The 24,501-nt window shown below is 55.1% G+C and overlaps 4 protein-coding genes and 1 long non-coding RNA gene across 5 annotated transcripts in view; 4 read left to right on the top strand and 1 right to left on the bottom strand.

Annotated features, from left to right (window-relative positions):
• The window catches only part of LOC145533915 (uncharacterized), an 89,930-nt gene extending 89,028 nt beyond the window's left edge, over window positions 1-902 (top strand). The window contains exon 4 of the mRNA XM_081561263.1: window positions 250-902. Within this exon, the coding sequence (XP_081417389.1) occupies window positions 250-878 (629 nt within the window). The 3' untranslated portion in view covers window positions 879-902. The remainder of the gene's footprint in view (window positions 1-249) is intronic.
• The window catches only part of LOC145534149 (uncharacterized), a 541,812-nt gene that overhangs the window by 324,705 nt on the left and 192,606 nt on the right, over window positions 1-24,501 (bottom strand). Inside the window, exons 27-29 of the long non-coding RNA XR_014074275.1 lie at window positions 18,227-18,338; window positions 10,582-10,693; window positions 2,936-3,047 (exon numbers count right to left, since the gene is read on the bottom strand). This is a non-coding gene — a long non-coding RNA (uncharacterized LOC145534149). The remainder of the gene's footprint in view (window positions 1-2,935; window positions 3,048-10,581; window positions 10,694-18,226; window positions 18,339-24,501) is intronic.
• LOC145534070 (uncharacterized) lies at window positions 6,756-8,548 on the top strand. Its single transcript, XM_081561439.1, has 3 exons — window positions 6,756-6,931; window positions 7,331-7,643; window positions 7,896-8,548. The coding sequence occupies exons 1-3, from the start codon at window positions 6,797-6,799 to the stop codon at window positions 8,522-8,524; spliced, it is 1,077 nt and encodes a 358-aa protein (XP_081417565.1). The 5' UTR covers window positions 6,756-6,796; the 3' UTR covers window positions 8,525-8,548.
• On the top strand, window positions 14,401-17,292 carry LOC145534133 (uncharacterized). Its single transcript, XM_081561506.1, has 3 exons — window positions 14,401-14,577; window positions 14,977-15,289; window positions 15,542-17,292. The coding sequence occupies exons 1-3, from the start codon at window positions 14,443-14,445 to the stop codon at window positions 16,168-16,170; spliced, it is 1,077 nt and encodes a 358-aa protein (XP_081417632.1). The 5' UTR covers window positions 14,401-14,442; the 3' UTR covers window positions 16,171-17,292.
• On the top strand, window positions 22,042-23,842 carry LOC145534059 (uncharacterized). The gene is made up of 3 exons (XM_081561427.1): window positions 22,042-22,217; window positions 22,617-22,929; window positions 23,182-23,842. The coding sequence occupies exons 1-3, from the start codon at window positions 22,083-22,085 to the stop codon at window positions 23,808-23,810; spliced, it is 1,077 nt and encodes a 358-aa protein (XP_081417553.1). The 5' UTR covers window positions 22,042-22,082; the 3' UTR covers window positions 23,811-23,842.

Raw genomic sequence — 24,501 nt, 5'->3', positions numbered from 1 at the left:
AGGACGCTGGGGCTGGTGCACGGGAGTGTGTGGGGAGGGGGTGCTGAGCTACACAGGGACGAGTCCCCGAAAGCTGCTGCTGGGCCTGCAGCAAGCGCTGGCCTCACACCCCCCGCCCCCCATCTTGCACACTTCAGTCCCAAAAGACATCCGACACTGGGTATTCTTTGGGAATCTCTTGGAAGCTTTCTGTCCCGGGAGACGCACATGCCAAGGCTGGCCTGTGGGCAAACTTTGCTTCTCCCCCAGCTCTAGCACTGGCCTCCAACTGGAACCAGGCTCCGCTTCCCAGACCTGTCCCTACAGAGGTGCTGGCTCCAGGTGCAGGACCCAGGGATCCACCGAGGGCAGATGGAGAACCGAGACTTGCCCTCGCAGAGACACCAGGCCAGCTGGGTACTGGCCAGCACACCGGGCAGATCGGATCTCCATGCCTGCAGGACCCCCAGCCCCAGGCACTGATGTCCCACCCCCTCAGCCAGAACCTCCACCTCCACGTGCACCTCTACCTGCTCGGGCTCTGGCAGGAGAACCCGAGGCAGAGGAGGAGTCACCGCCTCGGCAGGGAGAGCCTGCCCTGGCTCCCGCGCAACACCCAGACGCCCACGATGACTCACCCACCCCTGCAGGGAGAACGAGCCCCCGCTCTGGACAGACACCCAGAGCCCTTGCCGGAAACACCACGTCCAGGGGAGCGGTCGGCTCTGCAGCCTCCATCCCCGTCTGCTCACCGTGGACGCTGGCAACTCGGTCTGCCCCCAGGGGACATGGAGTTCCTTTCCCCTGAACTGCTTTGCATTTGGTTTGTTTCCACCTTTCTGGTGATGTTTTATTTTTTGTATGGTTTCCTGTACTTTTGTTGGTTAAGTTGGGATTAGTAAACTTTTTCATCATTGTTGCAATTTGGGAACACTGTTGTGTAACTCTGGTGATACTGTGTTACCATCACCACTTTGTAGTTTCAGACCCGTTTGATCTTTATGCCCCACCCCCCCAACAAAGCCTGGATTCAAGGCAAGCACGCCCTGTTCATCCCTTCCCCCGATCCTGAACACAATTTCATCCTTTCTTTGTGCATTCCTTCCTATATTCTTGGTGTCCCCAATCAATGACTCTCAGTGAAATGACTGACGGAGTGTTTTTTGGACTCTCCAACTACTGTAAGACTCCATTGGAGAGTTCTCATTTGTATGTCATTTGAACTAGCCTTTGATATCTGAAAGGACGGTGTACGTCCTTTCAAGATACCATGTGCCAAACGAAGCCCTTTTGGCAACTGCCATCATTATCTCCAGGCAGGCATTGCTGTGTCAAGGGTGACATCTCAGCCAGAAGGCAGAGGCTGAGCTCGTCTTGTTGCACCAGCTCCCAAAAGAAGCCAAGAAAGGGAGCTGGAACAACAAACCACCCCAACACCCAGGAAAGCGTTCTTCATGACAGAAGGCTAGAAAATGACCCAACATCCTTGTGGCCCAGAACCCCTCTAGAAAATCACTGTTCCATAAAAAAGAGAAACACATGGGAAGTTCCAAGGAGAGGCAATGCCCATGGCCCGTGTACTTGAGAGACGGCCTGACCGCTCCGGGGAAGACACGCACCGACGGAACCCCTTGGGAAACAGCAGTGATAGTCCTCACCGTCGTAAGGGTTTCCTCTGGGGACAACCTGCCCGGGGCACCACACGAGGGAGCAGACCGGCTTCTCTTCCTCTGCCCCCACACCATTCACTCATGAAGGCAGCTCAGGTGTTCTCATGCCCTGCCTGCCTGCCTGCCTGGCTCATCCGTGAGCTGTGACCACCTACAGGGCAGGACTCCACCTTCTCCTCTCTGTGTACCGTGAATCTGCACAGAGTGGGCTTGCAGAACCTTAGGAGACTTGAGCCATTCCCACTCGAGCCAGAACCCTCCCCAGGAAGGAAAACAGCTGTGGAGTCATTTTGGCCCCAGCACTGGTTCGAAAGCCTGGCGCCTCCTACAGCCTCTACGGTGTGAAGAGGGAGGTCCCTTCTGACAGAGCTTTCCGGGTCTCAGATCTAAGCTGTTGTTTCACTGTCAGCTGTGTCTCTTCCGTTGCAGCCAGGTGGGCCACGCTGCTCCAAAGGAGCTCACAAGCTGAGTTTCAAGGGAGGTATAGAGAGGACAGGGATGGCTACAACGTACTGCAAACTGAGTGAGGGTCCCCACAATCCTCAGCAAAGGTCTGTGGTGTGCAAGTGGGGAGTAGAGGGCCCCCAAGTTCCAAAGGAAGGGAGGTAGTCGGGAGCTAAAGCCCTTGGCCGCTGTGGTAGTAGCTGCAGATGGCAGCTCGTCCACAGTGCACTTCGAATGAGGTCATATGAGCGGGACTCTGGAAATGGCTCCGAAATCGGGAGAAAGGGGTCAGGGTATGTGGGAATCCGGCGGGGGTGGGGGGTGGATGAAGGAAGGTGTCCCTCCTCTCTCCAGTGCAATTTGGTTTGGTGAGTCTCAAAGCTACCAGATGGCACTTCCCAAGTCAGGCCCCCGCAGGAATCAGGGTGGGCTGCGTGCCTCGGCCCCTGCCACAGGGACAAGCCACACCAGTGGCCTCCCTGAGCTCCAATGGCCGGATCTGGGGGTTCTGTCTGGGTGCACACCTCCTTGCTGTGGCCAAGTTCCCCCCTTCTCTGAGCACCAGCTTCATCCTCTCGAATGAGGACATCGATTGCTACCTTGGCACGTTACTCTCTTCATCCTGTGAAGACTCATTAGGCTTATCCTACAATTACTAGCTGGCCCGAAGAGATATCTCCTGAATCCAGATTAAGCTGGAGTCTCCCAGGCTCATCTGGCATGTCTTCCCTGAAGTCTGCCGAAACCCACACCCTTGCATTTCCAGGGACTCCCCTTAGCCAGCTGGGCAGAAAACCCAGCATGGTTCAAACAAGCTGACAGACAAGCGGGAGAGGACTCACGGGCAGACGGCTTCCCTCAGGTCTCGGGTGGAGCTCTGGGACCACAGCAGCAACGGGCCATCCCAGGCCCTGGGCTCAGCAGCGCCCTCATTCTCAGGCCGGCGGCTCTGCCCTGAGGGGAGCAGGAAGGTCACCAACTGCCGCAGGCGGGCCTCACGCCCCTCCCACTGCTGGAGCCTGACCTCCCCCGGCCCCACCCCTTCCCCTACCCCAGCAGGACGACAGCTCGTCTTCCCCTGGCTTCCAACGGGAGGCCCGGCCCTGGGCCCCGATTGGGCACTGCCCCAGCCCGGAGCCAATCACAGTGGCCAGGGAGGTGGAACGCACCGATTGGCCAGGGCCAGGTCATGTGACCATACTCCCCAGGAAACTCAAATATTACCAAGGTTCCCTAAGAAACCAATGAACAGAATTATCCAGTAAAGGCAAACCGTGCTTTTTAATGAGGCCAATGTCACAGAAAAAAAAAAAAAAATGCTTCACAATGAACTGCTCAAGGAAGCTACTAAATAAACTTTCAGAAAAGTTTAGTAGTTTTTTTTTTTTTTTTTAATAGGGTGACGGAGAGCTATATCTTTCCCCTCTATGTGAATTTAGGTTTAAACTAGATTTCCCTTGGCTATTATATAAGACAAAAAAACCCACATCCCCCCCTTTCACTCCCCCCCACCCCCAAAAAGTGTTTTAATCTATAGAATTTTTGTGTCCTCAGTTGTGTCTGATTCGCGGCAACTCACGAACTCTACACAGCCAGGCTCTTCCGTCCATGGAATTCAGGGCAATTTTTTCTGTCCCAGTAAATGCCCACCCTGGGTGATCCAAAGGCAAGGGCTCAGAGGCTCCTGAGAGACTAACTCCTTTCAGCTGAGCACAGAGCTGGCTCCTCACTGGGATGCCTGTGGCCTGGGGCTCCCTGAGGGGAGAGCAGCACTCGCCCCACCGTGTGGTCACTGCTGGAAGTGCAGGCTGCTCCTCACTCCCCCTTGACAGTGTCCCTGAGGGCAGAACAGTGTGAATCGAATCAAGGTGGAAATGCAAACTCCAATGCAACCAAACTCCCCACAAGGTCTCTAAAACCACTCAGGAACAGGGAATTGGAAACTGCAGGGGATGACAGGAATGGAGATGGAGACTTGACACCTTACACCGAGTTCACTTCCAGTTATCCCTAGACAAACTTTCCATGAAAACTTGTCACAAATCTCGAAGAACAATGAGCAGAAACCGGACACGTGCTTTGAGTCTTCACACACAAAACTAAAAGCCAGTCCACAAAAAAAAAAAACCCAGAGAATACAGTGGACTTTGCAAAATCAAAGATATCTACTGTGGGAAAGACCTCATGACAAAAGCAAAAGACAGGTCATACATCGCGAGACGAATGAGTGGAAACACAAAGCTTATCAAGGATGTGTCTCCAAACAGACAAAGAACACCAACGCAACAAGCCTGTGAAAACTAGGGAAAGGTCTGAAGGGACACCAGACTGAGGAAGACACACACAGAGGATCCCGGATGATGTCCAGCACTGAGGGCCTGAAGAAACAACGGTCTAGTTGCACCCCCTCAGGCCTGTGTGACCGTGGATGAGGCCTCTGTTTCCCGGTGGCTCTGAGAGATGGACAGGGAGGAAGGGGAAGAGAAGTCACTTGCATTTCTAATACTCACAGCAAAGTCTTCCAACGAGAAGGGAATTATCACCCCCACTGACAATGCCATTCACTGAAGTGATACCCACCAGTCCATCTAACCCAGAAGGGAAGGATGGATCTGTTCTCACAAAACGGCGAGAGATGGAAGAAGGAAGATCAAGCCCACACCAATCACTGGAAAGAGAAGCTGTGCTCAGGGCTTGAAAGAATTCCTATTGGGAAAATGATGTCACAGCCCCACAAGGCAATCCACAGCTTCGATGCTATTCCTCCCAAAATGCCAATGCATTTTCGCACCGAACAAAGAATTGCAAAAGGGGTACGGAGACAGAAAAGAGCCTAAACTGTCAATACAATCCGACGAAAAAGCCCCGATACGGACATCCAAGGTTGTGTGAAAGGAAATTAGACGACCAAACTAGGATCCTCAGGAGAGTATCGGAGAAGGCAATGGCGACCCACTCCAGTACTCTTGCCTGGAAAACGTCCTGGACGGAGGAGCCTGGTAGGCTGCAGGCCATGGGGTCACGCAGAGTCAGACACGACTGAAGTGACTTAGCCGCAGCAGCAGCAGCAGGACAGTATGCTATTGGGAATACAACAACACACACAGATCCAGATCGATGGAATAAAGTGGAGGGTCCAGAAACAAACCCCAGCATCCATGGTCAACTCATCTCTGACACAGAAGGGGAGAATATCCAAATGGGAACAAGAAAGCCTCTTCAATCAATGTCCATGGGAAAACCAGACAGCTACATCTGAAGAACGCTATTGGTTTTGATCTCATACCACCTCAATATAGGGGGAAAACCTCACCCTAAAGACTGATGTCATGAGATAGCTAGAAAGAAGCGTAGGTCAAAGGCTCCTTAACATCAGAGTCTCCTTGCCATTTGCTGGGCGGAGGTCGAAATGGGTCTCTTCAAGTAAGGCAAAGAGGTACACGAAGTACACCCATGGGTTTCCATCCAATGGAACCTCTTCACAACAGAGAAGCTAAGCATTCACAAATGCAAAAGATAGGAAACAGAACATGAGAGACTCCTTGCAAGTGGTGTATCTGAGAAGGGGTTCATATGGAAAGAGACGAAGAATGCACAGCACTCAGATTCCAAGAAACAACACCACCACCACCCTTGACCCTTCCCCCATGACCAACTCCGACCTAAAGCCTTTCTCTCCCTCTAACCTATCCCTAAAACATAACCCTCATCTAATCATATACATGTGCATCCCTAGCATCCATCCATCCACACACGAGAGAGAAAGAGGAAGACACAGACGGAACTGAGAAAGGAAAAGAGAGGGACACAGCCAGAGAGAGACACGGAACCAAAGAGAGGAAAGGAGTCGACGGTCCAGACTTTTCCTCAATCTGCCTCGAAGGTAGAAGCAATGACAATGCCCTTCCACCCCAGAAGGGGGGAAAGGACGGAAGGTTTGGAGAGGAAAAGACAAGAACGCAGGGAGCCATTAGAAGCTCAGCCACCCGCAGAAGCCGAGCTGGGACACTTGAACAGAATCTCAATGGAAACAGAGGAGCAGAAAGTTGGCTACTCTTTTCTATAAGAGAGGGAGACCTTCGAGTCTTCCTTTCGGTCCTCCAACTTGGATGCGGGGTCTCAAAACAGTCAGGAGGGGGAGTGCCTTTTCCCGGGTACCACGGCGCATCCAGGCCTCGTTCTGCCCCATTCTGTGCTGTGTCAGCCCTGGATGGAATCTTTCTTTCTGAAGTCTCAGCGCACAAGCTCCACGTGATATCGGCCCCAGGTGGAAAGGCATGGAGCTGCTCGTAGGCCGACAGACCTAGGAAGCAGATGGGAGAATGACCACCACTCTGCAGATGGAGAGACTGGGGCAACCCTGAGGGGCATATGCTTGTCCAGGGCCACACCACTTATGAGAAGAAGGAGCCTGGTCTGAGAGCAGTGGGGTCCTCGGAGCTCAGGCCCTGGCTGAACCCAGGCCTCCCCAGGGCTGTGGGCTGGGCTGTGTGGGTGTCACTGTGCCTGCACATGGCCTAAGGGGGGTGGTCGAGCAGTCAGAAACCCAGAGATTCCCTTGGGAAGTTTTGGGGAAGGGACCTCAGCACGAACCCCAGGAGATGATGTCACCTGCCGGCAACAGAACCCAACAGAACCCGCAGCCCGGGTATCCAGGCCTCCAGAGCGGAGAGGAGCCCCCAGCCAGTTCACTGGCTGCCAGGATGTTCTGCTGTTTGCCCCTGCCCAGAGGCCGGGGCCTCAGGAGTGCTCACAGGCAGTGTGCGCGGGCACCCTGTCGACGTTGGCTCAGGACACCCCCGAGAGGCCTCTGGCCCTTTGCCCGGAGAAACAGAAAGGTAACACGGGGAGCCCCAGGACGGACCAGGCCGCCTCTCCCATGCCACCCGGAAACACCGGGTCCTTTGCCTGTGTGTGTGGATGCGGGTTTCTTGGGGTGTGTCTCCCTCAAGGAAGCCCAGGCGGATGTGGGGTCAGAAGCCTGCGGACAAGTTGTGTCCACACCCCAGGGGAGAGCAGGCTGGGCGGGATGGGGAGAGTGCGGGCAGCGGCGGCCGCCCAGGCGGACCTCACACCCTCAGGTGGGACTCTTTCCTCCCGGGTGGGGATCTGAGCAGACACACGTCTCTGACCCTTCTGGGAAGAGAAGTTCGAGCAGGCAGAAGCAGCGGCTCCACTGCCCAGGCCCAGCTCGGAAAACTCCTAGCATGGCTGGCTGACGGTCACTGTCGTTGCAGAGCTTCCCACGTGATGAGGCCGAGGACGGGGACACCCCATCCACCTCCCGGAGGGAGGGGTCGGAGCACCACCCCCCCGCCCGTGAGGCCCAGTGCAGGCTCCAGGTGAGCGTGCCCACGGAGGCATCAGCCCCACCGGGGGAGAAGCGGAGGCGGGGAAGGCCTGCTGCCGAGACACCGCCCAGGATACACCCGGCGGCCCAGTCTGAGGCTGCCACGGAGCTCAGCACACCCGGCTCCGACCCAGAGTCCCGAGAACCCCGGCCTCTGAGGCAGCAGGAGGACCTGGAGCCCAGCACGCCAGAGCACAGAGGTGAGGACGCTGGGGCTGGTGCACGGGAGTGTGTGGGGAGGGGGTGCTGAGCTACACAGGGACGAGTCCCCGAAAGCTGCTGCTGGGCCTGCAGCAAGCGCTGGCCTCACACCCCCCGCCCCCCATCTTGCACACTTCAGTCCCAAAAGACATCCGACGCTGGGTATTCTTTGGGAATCTCTTGGAAGCTTTCTGTCCCGGGAGACGCACATGCCAAGGCTGGCCTGTGGGCAAACTTTGCTTCTCCCCCAGCTCTAGCACTGGCCTCCAACTGGAACCAGGCTCCGCTTCCCAGACCTGTCCCTACAGAGGTGCTGGCTCCAGGTGCAGGACCCAGGGATCCACCGAGGGCAGATGGAGAACCGAGACTTGCCCTCGCAGAGACACCAGGCCAGCTGGGTACTGGCCAGCACACCGGGCAGATCGGATCTCCATGCCTGCAGGACCCCCAGCCCCAGGCACTGATGTCCCACCCCCTCAGCCAGAACCTCCACCTCCACGTGCACCTCTACCTGCTCGGGCTCTGGCAGGAGAACCCGAGGCAGAGGAGGAGTCACCGCCTCGGCAGGGAGAGCCTGCCCTGGCTCCCGCGCAACACCCAGACGCCCACGATGACTCACCCACCCCTGCAGGGAGAACGAGCCCCCGCTCTGGACAGACACCCAGAGCCCTTGCCGGAAACACCACGTCCAGGGGAGCGGTCGGCTCTGCAGCCTCCATCCCCGTCTGCTCACCGTGGACGCTGGCAACTCGGTCTGCCCCCAGGGGACATGGAGTTCCTTTCCCCTGAACTGCTTTGCATTTGGTTTGTTTCCACCTTTCTGGTGATGTTTTATTTTTTGTATGGTTTCCTGTACTTTTGTTGGTTAAGTTGGGATTAGTAAACTTTTTCATCATTGTTGCAATTTGGGAACACTGTTGTGTAACTCTGGTGATACTGTGTTACCATCACCACTTTGTAGTTTCAGACCCGTTTGATCTTTATGCCCCACCCCCCCAACAAAGCCTGGATTCAAGGCAAGCACGCCCTGTTCATCCCTTCCCCCGATCCTGAACACAATTTCATCCTTTCTTTGTGCATTCCTTCCTATATTCTTGGTGTCCCCAATCAATGACTCTCAGTGAAATGACTGACGGAGTGTTTTTTGGACTCTCCAACTACTGTAAGACTCCATTGGAGAGTTCTCATTTGTATGTCATTTGAACTAGCCTTTGATATCTGAAAGGACGGTGTACGTCCTTTCAAGATACCATGTGCCAAACGAAGCCCTTTTGGCAACTGCCATCATTATCTCCAGGCAGGCATTGCTGTGTCAAGGGTGACATCTCAGCCAGAAGGCAGAGGCTGAGCTCGTCTTGTTGCACCAGCTCCCAAAAGAAGCCAAGAAAGGGAGCTGGAACAACAAACCACCCCAACACCCAGGAAAGCGTTCTTCATGACAGAAGGCTAGAAAATGACCCAACATCCTTGTGGCCCAGAACCCCTCTAGAAAATCACTGTTCCATAAAAAAGAGAAACACATGGGAAGTTCCAAGGAGAGGCAATGCCCATGGCCCGTGTACTTGAGAGACGGCCTGACCGCTCCGGGGAAGACACGCACCGACGGAACCCCTTGGGAAACAGCAGTGATAGTCCTCACCGTCGTAAGGGTTTCCTCTGGGGACAACCTGCCCGGGGCACCACACGAGGGAGCAGACCGGCTTCTCTTCCTCTGCCCCCACACCATTCACTCATGAAGGCAGCTCAGGTGTTCTCATGCCCTGCCTGCCTGCCTGCCTGGCTCATCCGTGAGCTGTGACCACCTACAGGGCAGGACTCCACCTTCTCCTCTCTGTGTACCGTGAATCTGCACAGAGTGGGCTTGCAGAACCTTAGGAGACTTGAGCCATTCCCACTCGAGCCAGAACCCTCCCCAGGAAGGAAAACAGCTGTGGAGTCATTTTGGCCCCAGCACTGGTTCGAAAGCCTGGCGCCTCCTACAGCCTCTACGGTGTGAAGAGGGAGGTCCCTTCTGACAGAGCTTTCCGGGTCTCAGATCTAAGCTGTTGTTTCACTGTCAGCTGTGTCTCTTCCGTTGCAGCCAGGTGGGCCACGCTGCTCCAAAGGAGCTCACAAGCTGAGTTTCAAGGGAGGTATAGAGAGGACAGGGATGGCTACAACGTACTGCAAACTGAGTGAGGGTCCCCACAATCCTCAGCAAAGGTCTGTGGTGTGCAAGTGGGGAGTAGAGGGCCCCCAAGTTCCAAAGGAAGGGAGGTAGTCGGGAGCTAAAGCCCTTGGCCGCTGTGGTAGTAGCTGCAGATGGCAGCTCGTCCACAGTGCACTTCGAATGAGGTCATATGAGCGGGACTCTGGAAATGGCTCCGAAATCGGGAGAAAGGGGTCAGGGTATGTGGGAATCCGGCGGGGGTGGGGGGTGGATGAAGGAAGGTGTCCCTCCTCTCTCCAGTGCAATTTGGTTTGGTGAGTCTCAAAGCTACCAGATGGCACTTCCCAAGTCAGGCCCCCGCAGGAATCAGGGTGGGCTGCGTGCCTCGGCCCCTGCCACAGGGACAAGCCACACCAGTGGCCTCCCTGAGCTCCAATGGCCGGATCTGGGGGTTCTGTCTGGGTGCACACCTCCTTGCTGTGGCCAAGTTCCCCCCTTCTCTGAGCACCAGCTTCATCCTCTCGAATGAGGACATCGATTGCTACCTTGGCACGTTACTCTCTTCATCCTGTGAAGACTCATTAGGCTTATCCTACAATTACTAGCTGGCCCGAAGAGATATCTCCTGAATCCAGATTAAGCTGGAGTCTCCCAGGCTCATCTGGCATGTCTTCCCTGAAGTCTGCCGAAACCCACACCCTTGCATTTCCAGGGACTCCCCTTAGCCAGCTGGGCAGAAAACCCAGCATGGTTCAAACAAGCTGACAGACAAGCGGGAGAGGACTCACGGGCAGACGGCTTCCCTCAGGTCTCGGGTGGAGCTCTGGGACCACAGCAGCAACGGGCCATCCCAGGCCCTGGGCTCAGCAGCGCCCTCATTCTCAGGCCGGCGGCTCTGCCCTGAGGGGAGCAGGAAGGTCACCAACTGCCGCAGGCGGGCCTCACGCCCCTCCCACTGCTGGAGCCTGACCTCCCCCGGCCCCACCCCTTCCCCTACCCCAGCAGGACGACAGCTCGTCTTCCCCTGGCTTCCAACGGGAGGCCCGGCCCTGGGCCCCGATTGGGCACTGCCCCAGCCCGGAGCCAATCACAGTGGCCAGGGAGGTGGAACGCACCGATTGGCCAGGGCCAGGTCATGTGACCATACTCCCCAGGAAACTCAAATATTACCAAGGTTCCCTAAGAAACCAATGAACAGAATTATCCAGTAAAGGCAAACCGTGCTTTTTAATGAGGCCAATGTCACAGAAAAAAAAAAAAAAATGCTTCACAATGAACTGCTCAAGGAAGCTACTAAATAAACTTTCAGAAAAGTTTAGTAGTTTTTTTTTTTTTTTTTAATAGGGTGACGGAGAGCTATATCTTTCCCCTCTATGTGAATTTAGGTTTAAACTAGATTTCCCTTGGCTATTATATAAGACAAAAAAACCCACATCCCCCCCTTTCACTCCCCCCCACCCCCAAAAAGTGTTTTAATCTATAGAATTTTTGTGTCCTCAGTTGTGTCTGATTCGCGGCAACTCACGAACTCTACACAGCCAGGCTCTTCCGTCCATGGAATTCAGGGCAATTTTTTCTGTCCCAGTAAATGCCCACCCTGGGTGATCCAAAGGCAAGGGCTCAGAGGCTCCTGAGAGACTAACTCCTTTCAGCTGAGCACAGAGCTGGCTCCTCACTGGGATGCCTGTGGCCTGGGGCTCCCTGAGGGGAGAGCAGCACTCGCCCCACCGTGTGGTCACTGCTGGAAGTGCAGGCTGCTCCTCACTCCCCCTTGACAGTGTCCCTGAGGGCAGAACAGTGTGAATCGAATCAAGGTGGAAATGCAAACTCCAATGCAACCAAACTCCCCACAAGGTCTCTAAAACCACTCAGGAACAGGGAATTGGAAACTGCAGGGGATGACAGGAATGGAGATGGAGACTTGACACCTTACACCGAGTTCACTTCCAGTTATCCCTAGACAAACTTTCCATGAAAACTTGTCACAAATCTCGAAGAACAATGAGCAGAAACCGGACACGTGCTTTGAGTCTTCACACACAAAACTAAAAGCCAGTCCACAAAAAAAAAAAACCCAGAGAATACAGTGGACTTTGCAAAATCAAAGATATCTACTGTGGGAAAGACCTCATGACAAAAGCAAAAGACAGGTCATACATCGCGAGACGAATGAGTGGAAACACAAAGCTTATCAAGGATGTGTCTCCAAACAGACAAAGAACACCAACGCAACAAGCCTGTGAAAACTAGGGAAAGGTCTGAAGGGACACCAGACTGAGGAAGACACACACAGAGGATCCCGGATGATGTCCAGCACTGAGGGCCTGAAGAAACAACGGTCTAGTTGCACCCCCTCAGGCCTGTGTGACCGTGGATGAGGCCTCTGTTTCCCGGTGGCTCTGAGAGATGGACAGGGAGGAAGGGGAAGAGAAGTCACTTGCATTTCTAATACTCACAGCAAAGTCTTCCAACGAGAAGGGAATTATCACCCCCACTGACAATGCCATTCACTGAAGTGATACCCACCAGTCCATCTAACCCAGAAGGGAAGGATGGATCTGTTCTCACAAAACGGCGAGAGATGGAAGAAGGAAGATCAAGCCCACACCAATCACTGGAAAGAGAAGCTGTGCTCAGGGCTTGAAAGAATTCCTATTGGGAAAATGATGTCACAGCCCCACAAGGCAATCCACAGCTTCGATGCTATTCCTCCCAAAATGCCAATGCATTTTCGCACCGAACAAAGAATTGCAAAAGGGGTACGGAGACAGAAAAGAGCCTAAACTGTCAATACAATCCGACGAAAAAGCCCCGATACGGACATCCAAGGTTGTGTGAAAGGAAATTAGACGACCAAACTAGGATCCTCAGGAGAGTATCGGAGAAGGCAATGGCGACCCACTCCAGTACTCTTGCCTGGAAAACGTCCTGGACGGAGGAGCCTGGTAGGCTGCAGGCCATGGGGTCACGCAGAGTCAGACACGACTGAAGTGACTTAGCCGCAGCAGCAGCAGCAGGACAGTATGCTATTGGGAATACAACAACACACACAGATCCAGATCGATGGAATAAAGTGGAGGGTCCAGAAACAAACCCCAGCATCCATGGTCAACTCATCTCTGACACAGAAGGGGAGAATATCCAAATGGGAACAAGAAAGCCTCTTCAATCAATGTCCATGGGAAAACCAGACAGCTACATCTGAAGAACGCTATTGGTTTTGATCTCATACCACCTCAATATAGGGGGAAAACCTCACCCTAAAGACTGATGTCATGAGATAGCTAGAAAGAAGCGTAGGTCAAAGGCTCCTTAACATCAGAGTCTCCTTGCCATTTGCTGGGCGGAGGTCGAAATGGGTCTCTTCAAGTAAGGCAAAGAGGTACACGAAGTACACCCATGGGTTTCCATCCAATGGAACCTCTTCACAACAGAGAAGCTAAGCATTCACAAATGCAAAAGATAGGAAACAGAACATGAGAGACTCCTTGCAAGTGGTGTATCTGAGAAGGGGTTCATATGGAAAGAGACGAAGAATGCACAGCACTCAGATTCCAAGAAACAACACCACCACCACCCTTGACCCTTCCCCCATGACCAACTCCGACCTAAAGCCTTTCTCTCCCTCTAACCTATCCCTAAAACATAACCCTCATCTAATCATATACATGTGCATCCCTAGCATCCATCCATCCACACACGAGAGAGAAAGAGGAAGACACAGACGGAACTGAGAAAGGAAAAGAGAGGGACACAGCCAGAGAGAGACACGGAACCAAAGAGAGGAAAGGAGTCGACGGTCCAGACTTTTCCTCAATCTGCCTCGAAGGTAGAAGCAATGACAATGCCCTTCCACCCCAGAAGGGGGGAAAGGACGGAAGGTTTGGAGAGGAAAAGACAAGAACGCAGGGAGCCATTAGAAGCTCAGCCACCCGCAGAAGCCGAGCTGGGACACTTGAACAGAATCTCAATGGAAACAGAGGAGCAGAAAGTTGGCTACTCTTTTCTATAAGAGAGGGAGACCTTCGAGTCTTCCTTTCGGTCCTCCAACTTGGATGCGGGGTCTCAAAACAGTCAGGAGGGGGAGTGCCTTTTCCCGGGTACCACGGCGCATCCAGGCCTCGTTCTGCCCCATTCTGTGCTGTGTCAGCCCTGGATGGAATCTTTCTTTCTGAAGTCTCAGCGCACAAGCTCCACGTGATATCGGCCCCAGGTGGAAAGGCATGGAGCTGCTCGTAGGCCGACAGACCTAGGAAGCAGATGGGAGAATGACCACCACTCTGCAGATGGAGAGACTGGGGCAACCCTGAGGGGCATATGCTTGTCCAGGGCCACACCACTTATGAGAAGAAGGAGCCTGGTCTGAGAGCAGTGGGGTCCTCGGAGCTCAGGCCCTGGCTGAACCCAGGCCTCCCCAGGGCTGTGGGCTGGGCTGTGTGGGTGTCACTGTGCCTGCACATGGCCTAAGGGGGGTGGTCGAGCAGTCAGAAACCCAGAGATTCCCTTGGGAAGTTTTGGGGAAGGGACCTCAGCACGAACCCCAGGAGATGATGTCACCTGCCGGCAACAGAACCCAACAGAACCCGCAGCCCGGGTATCCAGGCCTCCAGAGCGGAGAGGAGCCCCCAGCCAGTTCACTGGCTGCCAGGATGTTCTGCTGTTTGCCCCTGCCCAGAGGCCGGGGCCTCAGGAGTGCTCACAGGCAGTGTGCGCGGGCACCCTGTCGACGTTGGCTCAGGACACCCCCGAGAGGCCTCTGGCCCTTTGCCCGGAGAAACAGAAAGGTAACACGGGGAGCCCCAGGACGGACCAGGCCGCCTCTCCCATGCCACCCGGAAACAGCGGGTCCTTTGCCTGTGTGTGTGGATGCGGGTTTCTTGGGGTGTGTCTCCCTCAAGGAAGCCCAGGCGGATGTGGGGTCAGAAGCCTGCGGACAAGTTGTGTCCACACCCCAGGGGAGAGCAGGCTGGGCGGGATGGGGAGAGTGCGGGCAGCGGCGGCCGCCCAGGCGGACCTCACACCCTCAGGTGGGTCTCTTTCCTCCCGGGTGGGGATCTGAGCAGACACACGTCTCTGACCCTTCTGGGAAGAGAAGTTCGAGCAGGCAGAAGCAGCGGCTCCACTGCCCAGGCCCAGCTCGGAAAACTCCTAGCATGGCTGGCTGACGGTCACTGTCGTTGCAGAGCTTCCCACGTGATGAGGCCGAGGACGGGGACACCCCATCCACCTCCCGGAGGGAGGGGTCGGAGCACCACCCCCCCGCCCGTGAGGCCCAGTGCAGGCTCCAGGTGAGCGTGCCCACGGAGGCATCAGCCCCACCGGGGGAGAAGCGGAGGCGGGGAAGGCCTGCTGCCGAGACACCACACAGGATACACCCGGCGGCCCAGTCTGAGGCTGCCACGGAGCTCAGCACACCCGGCTCCGACCCAGAGTCCCGAGAACCCCGGCCTCTGAGGCAGCAGGAGGACCTGGAGCCCAGCACGCCAGAGCACAGAGGTGAGGACGCTGGGGCTGGTGCACGGGAGTGTGTGGGGAGGGGGTGCTGAGCTACACAGGGACGAGTCCCCGAAAGCTGCTGCTGGGCCTGCAGCAAGCGCTGGCCTCACACCCCCCGCCCCCCATCTTGCACACTTCAGTCCCAAAAGACATCCGACGCTGGGTATTCTTTGGGAATCTCTTGGAAGCTTTCTGTCCCGGGAGACGCACATGCCAAGGCTGGCCTGTGGGCAAACTTTGCTTCTCCCCCAGCTCTAGCACTGGCCTCCAACTGGAACCAGGCTCCGCTTCCCAGACCTGTCCCTACAGAGGTGCTGGCTCCAGGTGCAGGACCCAGGGATCCACCGAGGGCAGATGGAGAACCGAGACTTGCCCTCGCAGAGACACCAGGCCAGCTGGGTACTGGCCAGCACACCGGGCAGATCGGATCTCCATGCCTGCCAGACCCCCAGCCCCAGGCACTGATGTCCCACCCCCTCAGCCAGAACCTCCACCTCCACGTGCACCTCTACCTGCTCGGGCTCTGGCAGGAGAACCCGAGGCAGAGGAGGAGTCACCGCCTCGGCAGGGAGAGCCTGCCCTGGCTCCCGCGCAACACCCAGACGCCCACGATGACTCACCCACCCCTGCAGGGAGAACGAGCCCCCGCTCTGGACAGACACCCAGAGCCCTTGCCGGAAACACCACGTCCAGGGGAGCGGTCGGCTCTGCAGCCTCCATCCCCGTCTGCTCACCGTGGACGCTGGCAACTCGGTCTGCCCCCAGGGGACATGGAGTTCCTTTCCCCTGAACTGCTTTGCATTTGCTTTGTTTCCACCTTTCTGGTGATGTTTTATTTTTTGTATGGTTTCCTGTACTTTTGTTGGTTAAGTTGGGATTAGTAAACTTTTTCATCATTGTTGCAATTTGGGAACACTGTTGTGTAACTCTGGTGATACTGTGTTACCATCACCACTTTGTAGTTTCAGACCCGTTTGATCTTTATGCCCCACCCCCCAACAAAGCCTGGATTCAAGGCAAGCACGCCCTGTTCATCCCTTCCCCCGATCCTGAACACAATTTCATCCTTTCTTTGTGCATTCCTTCCTATATTCTTGGTGTCCCCAATCAATGACTCTCAGTGAAATGACTGAAGGAGTGTTTTTTGGACTCTCCAACTACTGTAAGACTCCATTGGAGAGTTCTCATTTTTATGTCATTTGAACTAGCCTTTGATATCTGAAAGGACGGTGTACGTCCTTTCAAGATACCATGTGCCAAACGAAGCCCTTTTGGCAACTGCCATCATTATCTCCAGGCAGGCATTGCTGTGTCAAGGGTGACATCTCAGCCAGAAGGCAGAGGCTGAGCTCGTCTTGTTGCACCAGCTCCCAAAAGAAGCCAAGAAAGGGAGCTGGAACAACAAACCACCCCAACACCCAGGAAAGCGTTCTTCATGACAGAAGGCTAGAAAATGACCCAACATCCTTGTGGCCCAGAACCCCTCTAGAAAATCACTGTTCCATAAAAAAGAGGAACACATGGGAAGTTCTAAGGAGAGGCAATGCCCATGGCCCGTGTACTTGAGAGACGGCCTGACCGCTCCGGGGAAGACACGCACCGACGGAACCCCTTGGGAAACAGCAGTGATAGTCCTCACCGTCGTAAGGGTTTCCTCTGGGGACAACCTGCCCGGGGCACCACACGAGGGAGCAGACCGGCTTCTCTTCCTCTGCCCCCACACCATTCACTCATGAAGGCAGCTCAGGTGTTCTCATGCCCTGCCTGCCTGCCTGCCTGGCTCATCCGTGAGCTGTGACCACCTACAGGGCAGGACTCCACCTTCTCCTCTCTGTGTACCGTGAATCTGCACACAGTGGGCTTGCAGAACCTTAGGAGATTTGAGCCATTCCCACTCGAGCCAGAACCCTCCCCAGGAAGGAAAACAGCTGTGGAGTCATTTTGGCCCCAGCACTGGTTCGAAAGCCTGGCGCCTCCTACAGCCTCTACGGTGTGAAGAGGGAGGTCCCTTCTGACAGAGCTTTCCGGGTCTCAGATCTAAGCTGTTGTTTCACTGTCAGCTGTGTCTCTTCCGTTCCAGCCAGGTGGGCCACGCTGCTCCAAAGGAGCTCACAAGCTGAGTTTCAAGGGAGGTATAGAGAGGACAGGGATGGCTACAACGTACTGCAAACTGAGTGAGGGTCCCCACAATCCTCAGCAAAGGTCTGTGGTGTGCAAGTGGGGAGTAGAGGGCCCCCAAGTTCCAAAGGAAGGGAGGTAGTCGGGAGCTAAAGCCCTTGGCCGCTGTGGTAGTAGCTGCAGATGGCAGCTCGTCCACAGTGCACTTCGAATGAGGTCATATGAGCGGGACTCTGGAAATGGCTCCGAAATCGGGAGAAAGGGGTCAGGGTATGTGGGAATCCGGCGGGGGTGGGGGGTGGATGAAGGAAGGTGTCCCTCCTCTCTCCAGTGCAATTTGGTTTGGTGAGTCTCAAAGCTACCAGATGGCACTTCCCAAGTCAGGCCCCCGCAGGAATCAGGGTGGGCTGCGTGCCTCGGCCCCTGCCACAGGGACAAGCCACACCAGTGGCCTCCCTGAGCTCCAATGGCCGGATCTGGGGGTTCTGTCTGGGTGCACACCTCCTTGCTGTGGCCAAGTTCCCCCCTTCTCTGAGCACCAGCTTCATCCTCTCGAATGAGGACATCGATTGCTACCTTGGCACGTTACTCTCTTCATCCTGTGAAGACTCATTAGGCTTATCCTACAATTACTAGCTGGCCCGAAGAGATATCTCCTGAATCCAGATTAAGCTGGAGTCTCCCAGGCTCATCTGGCATGTCTTCCCTGAAGTCTGCCAAAACCCACACCCTTGCATTTCCAGGGACTCCCCTTAGCCAGCTGGGCAGAAAACCCAGCATGGTTCAAACAAGCTGACAGACAAGCGGGAGAGGACTCACGGGCAGACGGCTTCCCTCAGGTCTCGGGTGGAGCTCTGGGACCACAGCAGCAACGGGCCATCCCAGGCCCTGGGCTCAGCAGCGCCCTCATTCTCAGGCCGGCGGCTCTGCCCTGAGGGGAGCAGGAAGGTCACCAACTGCCGCAGGCGGGCCTCACGCCCCTCCCACTGCTGGAGCCTGACCTCCCCCGGCCCCACCCCTTCCCCTACCCCAGCAGGACGACAGCTCGTCTTCCCCTGGCTTCCAACGGGAGGCCCGGCCCTGGGCCCCGATTGGGCACTGCCCCAGCCCGGAGCCAATCACAGTGGCCAGGGAGGTGGAACGCACCGATTGGCCAGGGCCAGGTCATGTGACCATACTCCCCAGGAAACTCAAATATTACCAAGGTTCCCTAAGAAACCAATGAACAGAATTATCCAGTAAAGGCAAACCGTGCTTTTTAATGAGGCCAATGTCACAGAAAAAAAAAAATGCTTCACAATGAACTGCTCAAGGAAGCTACTAAATAAACTTTCAGAAAAGTTTAGTAGTTTTTTTTTTTTTTTTAATAGGGTGACGGAGAGCTATACCTTTCCCGTCTATGTGAATTTAGGTTTAAACTAGATTTCCCTTGGCTATTATATAAGAGAAAAAAACCCACATCCCCCCCTTTCACTACCCCCCACCCCCAAAAAGTGTTTTAATCTATAGAATTTTTGTGTCCTCAGTTGTGTCTGATTCGCGGCAACTCACGAACTCTACACAGCCAGGCTCTTCCGTCCATGGAATTCAGGGCAATTTTTTCTGTCCCAGTAAATGCCCACCCTGGGTGATCCAAAGGCAAGGGCTCAGAGGCTCCTGAGAGACTAACTCCTTTCAGCTGAGCACAGAGCTGGCTCCTCACTGGGATGCCTGTGGCCTGGGGCTCCCTGAGGGGAGAGCAGCACTCGCCCCACCGTGTGGTCACTGCTGGAAGTGCAGGCTGCTCCTCACTCCCCCTTGACAGTGTCCCTGAGGGCAGAACAGTGTGAATCGAATCAAGGTGGAAATGCAAACTCCAATGCAACCAAACTCCCCACAAGGTCTCTAAAACCACTCAGGAACAGGGAATTGGAAACTGCAGGGGATGACAGGAATGGAGATGGAGACTTGACACCTTACACCGAGTTCACTTCCAGTTATCCCTAGACAAACTTTCCATGAAAACTTGTCACAAATCTCGAAGAACAATGAGCAGAAACCGGACACGTGCTTTGAGTCTTCACACACAAAACTAAAAGCCAGTCCACAAAAAAAAAAAACCCAGAGAATACAGTGGACTTTGCAAAATCAAAGATATCTACTGTGGGAAAGACCTCATGACAAAAGCAAAAGACAGGTCATACATCGCGAGACGAATGAGTGGAAACACAAAGCTTATCAAGGATGTGTCTCCAAACAGACAAAGAACACCAACGCAACAAGCCTGTGAAAACTAGGGAAAGGTCTGAAGGGACACCAGACTGAGGAAGACACACACAGAGGATCCCGGATGATGTCCAGCACTGAGGGCCTGAAGAAACAACAGTCTAGTTGCACCCCCTCAGGCCTGTGTGACCGTGGATGAGGCCTCTGTTTCCCGGTGGCTCTGAGAGATGGACAGGGAGGAAGGGGAAGAGAAGTCACTTGCATTTCTAATACTCACAGCAAAGTCTTCCAACGAGAAGGGAATTATCACCCCCACTGACAATGCCATTCACTGAAGTGATACCCACCAGTCCATCTAACCCAGAAGGGAAGGATGGACCTGTTCTCACAAAACGGCGAGAGATGGAAGAAGGAAGATCAAGCCCACACCAATCACTGGAAAGAGAAGCTGTGCTCAGGGCTTGAAAGAATTCCTATTGGGAAAATGATGTCACAGCCCCACAAGGCAATCCACAGCTTCGATGCTATTCCTCCCAACATGCCAATGCATTTTCGCACCGAACAAAGAATTGCAAAAGGGGTACGGAGACAGAAAAGAGCCTAAACTGTCAATACAATCCGACGAAAAAGCCCCGATACGGACATCCAAGGTTGTGTGAAAGGAAATTAGACGACCAAACTAGGATCCTCAGGAGAGTATCGGAGAAGGCAATGGCGACCCACTCCAGTACTCTTGCCTGGAAAACGTCCTGGACGGAGGAGCCTGGTAGGCTGCAGGCCATGGGGTCACGCAGAGTCAGACACGACTGAAGTGACTTAGCCGCAGCAGCAGCAGCAGGACAGTATGCTATTGGGAATACAACAACACACACAGATCCAGATCGATGGAATAAAGTGGAGGGTCCAGAAACAAACCCCAGCATCCATGGTCAACTCATCTCTGACACAGAAGGGGAGAATATCCAAATGGGAACAAGAAAGCCTCTTCAATCAATGTCCATGGGAAAACCAGACAGCTACATCTGAAGAACGCTATTGGTTTTGATCTCATACCACCTCAATATAGGGGGAAAACCTCACCCTAAAGACTGATGTCATGAGATAGCTAGAAAGAAGCGTAGGTCAAAGGCTCCTTAACATCAGAGTCTCCTTGCCATTTGCTGGGCGGAGGTCGAAATGGGTCTCTTCAAGTAAGGCAAAGAGGTACACGAAGTACACCCATGGGTTTCCATCCAATGGAACCTCTTCACAACAGAGAAGCTAAGCATTCACAAATGCAAAAGATAGGAAACAGAACATGAGAGACTCCTTGCAAGTGGTGTATCTGAGAAGGGGTTCATATGGAAAGAGACGAAGAATGCACAGCACTCAGATTCCAAGAAACAACACCACCACCACCCTTGACCCTTCCCCCATGACCAACTCCGACCTAAAGCCTTTCTCTCCCTCTAACCTATCCCTAAAACATAACCCTCATCTAATCATATACATGTGCATCCCTAGCATCCATCCATCCACACACGAGAGAGAAAGAGGAAGACACAGACGGAACTGAGAAAGGAAAAGAGAGGGACACAGCCAGAGAGAGACACGGAACCAAAGAGAGGAAAGGAGTCGACGGTCCAGACTTTTCCTCAATCTGCCTCGAAGGTAGAAGCAATGACAGCGCCCTTCCACCCCAGAAGGGGGAAAAGGACGGAAGGTTTGGAGAGGAAAAGACAAGAACGCAGGGAGCCACTAGAAGCTCAGCCACCCGCAGAAGCCAAGCTGGGACACTTGAACAGAATCTCAATGGAAACAGAGGAGCAGAAAGTTGGCTACTCTTTTCTATAAGAGAGGGAGACCTTCGAGTCTTCCTTTCGGTCCTCCAACTTGGATGCGGGGTCTCAAAACAGTCAGGAGGGGGAGTGCCTTTTCCTGGGTACCACGGCACATCCAGGCCTCGTTCTGCCCCATTCTGTGCTGTGTCAGCCCTGGATGGAATCTTTCTTTCTGAAGTCTCAGCGCACAAGCTCCACGTGATATCGGCCCCAGGTGGAAAGGCATGGAGCTGCTCGTAGGCCGACAGACCTAGGAAGCAGATGGGAGAATGACCACCACTCTGCAGATGGAGAGACTGGGGCAACCCTGAGGGGCATATGCTTGTCCAGGGCCACACCACTTATGAGAAGAAGGAGCCTGGTCTGAGAGCAGTGGGGTCCTCGGAGCTCAGGCCCTGGCTGAACCCAGGCCTCCCCAGGGCTGTGGGCTGGGCTGTGTGGGTGTCACTGTGCCTGCACATGGCCTAAGGGGGGTGGTCGAGCAGTCAGAAACCCAGAGATTCCCTTGGGAAGTTTTGGGGAAGGGACCTCAGCACGAACCCCAGGAGATGATGTCACCTGCCGGCAACAGAACCCAACAGAACCCGCAGCCCGGGTATCCAGGCCTCCAGAGCGGAGAGGAGCCCCCAGCCAGTTCACTGGCTGCCAGGATGTTCTGCTGTTTGCCCCTGCCCAGAGGCCGGGGCCTCAGGAGTGCTCACAGGCAGTGTGCGCGGGCACCCTGTCGACGTTGGCTCAGGACACCCCCGAGAGGCCTCTGGCCCTTTGCCCGGAGAAACAGAAAGGTAACACGGGGAGCCCCAGGACGGACCAGGCCGCCTCTCCCATGCCACCCGGAAACACCGGGTCCTTTGCCTGTGTGTGTGGATGCGGGTTTCTTGGGGTGTGTCTCCCTCAAGGAAGCCCAGGCGGATGTGGGGTCAGAAGCCTGCGGACAAGTTGTGTCCACACCCCAGGGGAGAGCAGGCTGGGCGGGATGGGGAGAGTGCGGGCAGCGGCGGCCGCCCAGGCGGACCTCACACCCTCAGGTGGGACTCTTTCCTCCCGGGTGGGGATCTGAGCAGACACACGTCTCTGACCCTTCTGGGAAGAGAAGTTCGAGCAGGCAGAAGCAGCGGCTCCACTGCCCAGGCCCAGCTCGGAAAACTCCTAGCATGGCTGGCTGACGGTCACTGTCGTTGCAGAGCTTCCCACGTGATGAGGCCGAGGACGGGGACACCCCATCCACCTCCCGGAGGGAGGGGTCGGAGCACCACCCCCCCGCCCGTGAGGCCCAGTGCAGGCTCCAGGTGAGCGTGCCCACGGAGGCATCAGCCCCACCGGGGGAGAAGCGGAGGCGGGGAAGGCCTGCTGCCGAGACACCGCCCAGGATACACCCGGCGGCCCAGTCTGAGGCTGCCACGGAGCTCAGCACACCCGGCTCCGACCCAGAGTCCCGAGAACCCCGGCCTCTGAGGCAGCAGGAGGACCTGGAGCCCAGCACGCCAGAGCACAGAGGTGAGGACGCTGGGGCTGGTGCACGGGAGTGTGTGGGGAGGGGGTGCTGAGCTACACAGGGACGAGTCCCCGAAAGCTGCTGCTGGGCCTGCAGCAAGCGCTGGCCTCACACCCCCCGCCCCCCATCTTGCACACTTCAGTCCCAAAAGACATCCGACACTGGGTATTCTTTGGGAATCTCTTGGAAGCTTTCTGTCCCGGGAGACGCACATGCCAAGGCTGGCCTGTGGGCAAACTTTGCTTCTCCCCCAGCTCTAGCACTGGCCTCCAACTGGAACCAGGCTCCGCTTCCCAGACCTGTCCCTACAGAGGTGCTGGCTCCAGGTGCAGGACCCAGGGATCCACCGAGGGCAGATGGAGAACCGAGACTTGCCCTCGCAGAGACACCAGGCCAGCTGGGTACTGGCCAGCACACCGGGCAGATCGGATCTCCATGCCTGCAGGACCCCCAGCCCCAGGCACTGATGTCCCACCCCCTCAGCCAGAACCTCCACCTCCACGTGCACCTCTACCTGCTCGGGCTCTGGCAGGAGAACCCGAGGCAGAGGAGGAGTCACCGCCTCGGCAGGGAGAGCCTGCCCTGGCTCCCGCGCAACACCCAGACGCCCACGATGACTCACCCACCCCTGCAGGGAGAACGAGCCCCCGCTCTGGACAGACACCCAGAGCCCTTGCCGGAAACACCACGTCCAGGGGAGCGGTCGGCTCTGCAGCCTCCATCCCCGTCTGCTCACCGTGGACGCTGGCAACTCGGTCTGCCCCCAGGGGACATGGAGTTCCTTTCCCCTGAACTGCTTTGCATTTGGTTTGTTTCCACCTTTCTGGTGATGTTTTATTTTTTGTATGGTTTCCTGTACTTTTGTTGGTTAAGTTGGGATTAGTAAACTTTTTCATCATTGTTGCAATTTGGGAACACTGTTGTGTAACTCTGGTGATACTGTGTTACCATCACCACTTTGTAGTTTCAGACCCGTTTGATCTTTATGCCCCACCCCCCCAACAAAGCCTGGATTCAAGGCAAGCACGCCCTGTTCATCCCTTCCCCCGATCCTGAACACAATTTCATCCTTTCTTTGTGCATTCCTTCCTATATTCTTGGTGTCCCCAATCAATGACTCTCAGTGAAATGACTGACGGAGTGTTTTTTGGACTCTCCAACTACTGTAAGACTCCATTGGAGAGTTCTCATTTGTATGTCATTTGAACTAGCCTTTGATATCTGAAAGGACGGTGTACGTCCTTTCAAGATACCATGTGCCAAACGAAGCCCTTTTGGCAACTGCCATCATTATCTCCAGGCAGGCATTGCTGTGTCAAGGGTGACATCTCAGCCAGAAGGCAGAGGCTGAGCTCGTCTTGTTGCACCAGCTCCCAAAAGAAGCCAAGAAAGGGAGCTGGAACAACAAACCACCCCAACACCCAGGAAAGCGTTCTTCATGACAGAAGGCTAGAAAATGACCCAACATCCTTGTGGCCCAGAACCCCTCTAGAAAATCACTGTTCCATAAAAAAGAGAAACACATGGGAAGTTCCAAGGAGAGGCAATGCCCATGGCCCGTGTACTTGAGAGAC

The sequence above is a fragment of the Giraffa tippelskirchi genome, chromosome 14 (genome assembly GCF_054371585.1).
Source record: "Giraffa tippelskirchi isolate mGirTip1 chromosome 14, T2T-mGirTip1v1.2.pri, whole genome shotgun sequence".
NCBI lineage: Eukaryota > Metazoa > Chordata > Mammalia > Artiodactyla > Giraffidae > Giraffa > Giraffa tippelskirchi.
The sequence above is the reverse complement of the archived record's forward strand: the minus strand, read 5'-3'. Positions and strand labels throughout refer to the sequence as shown.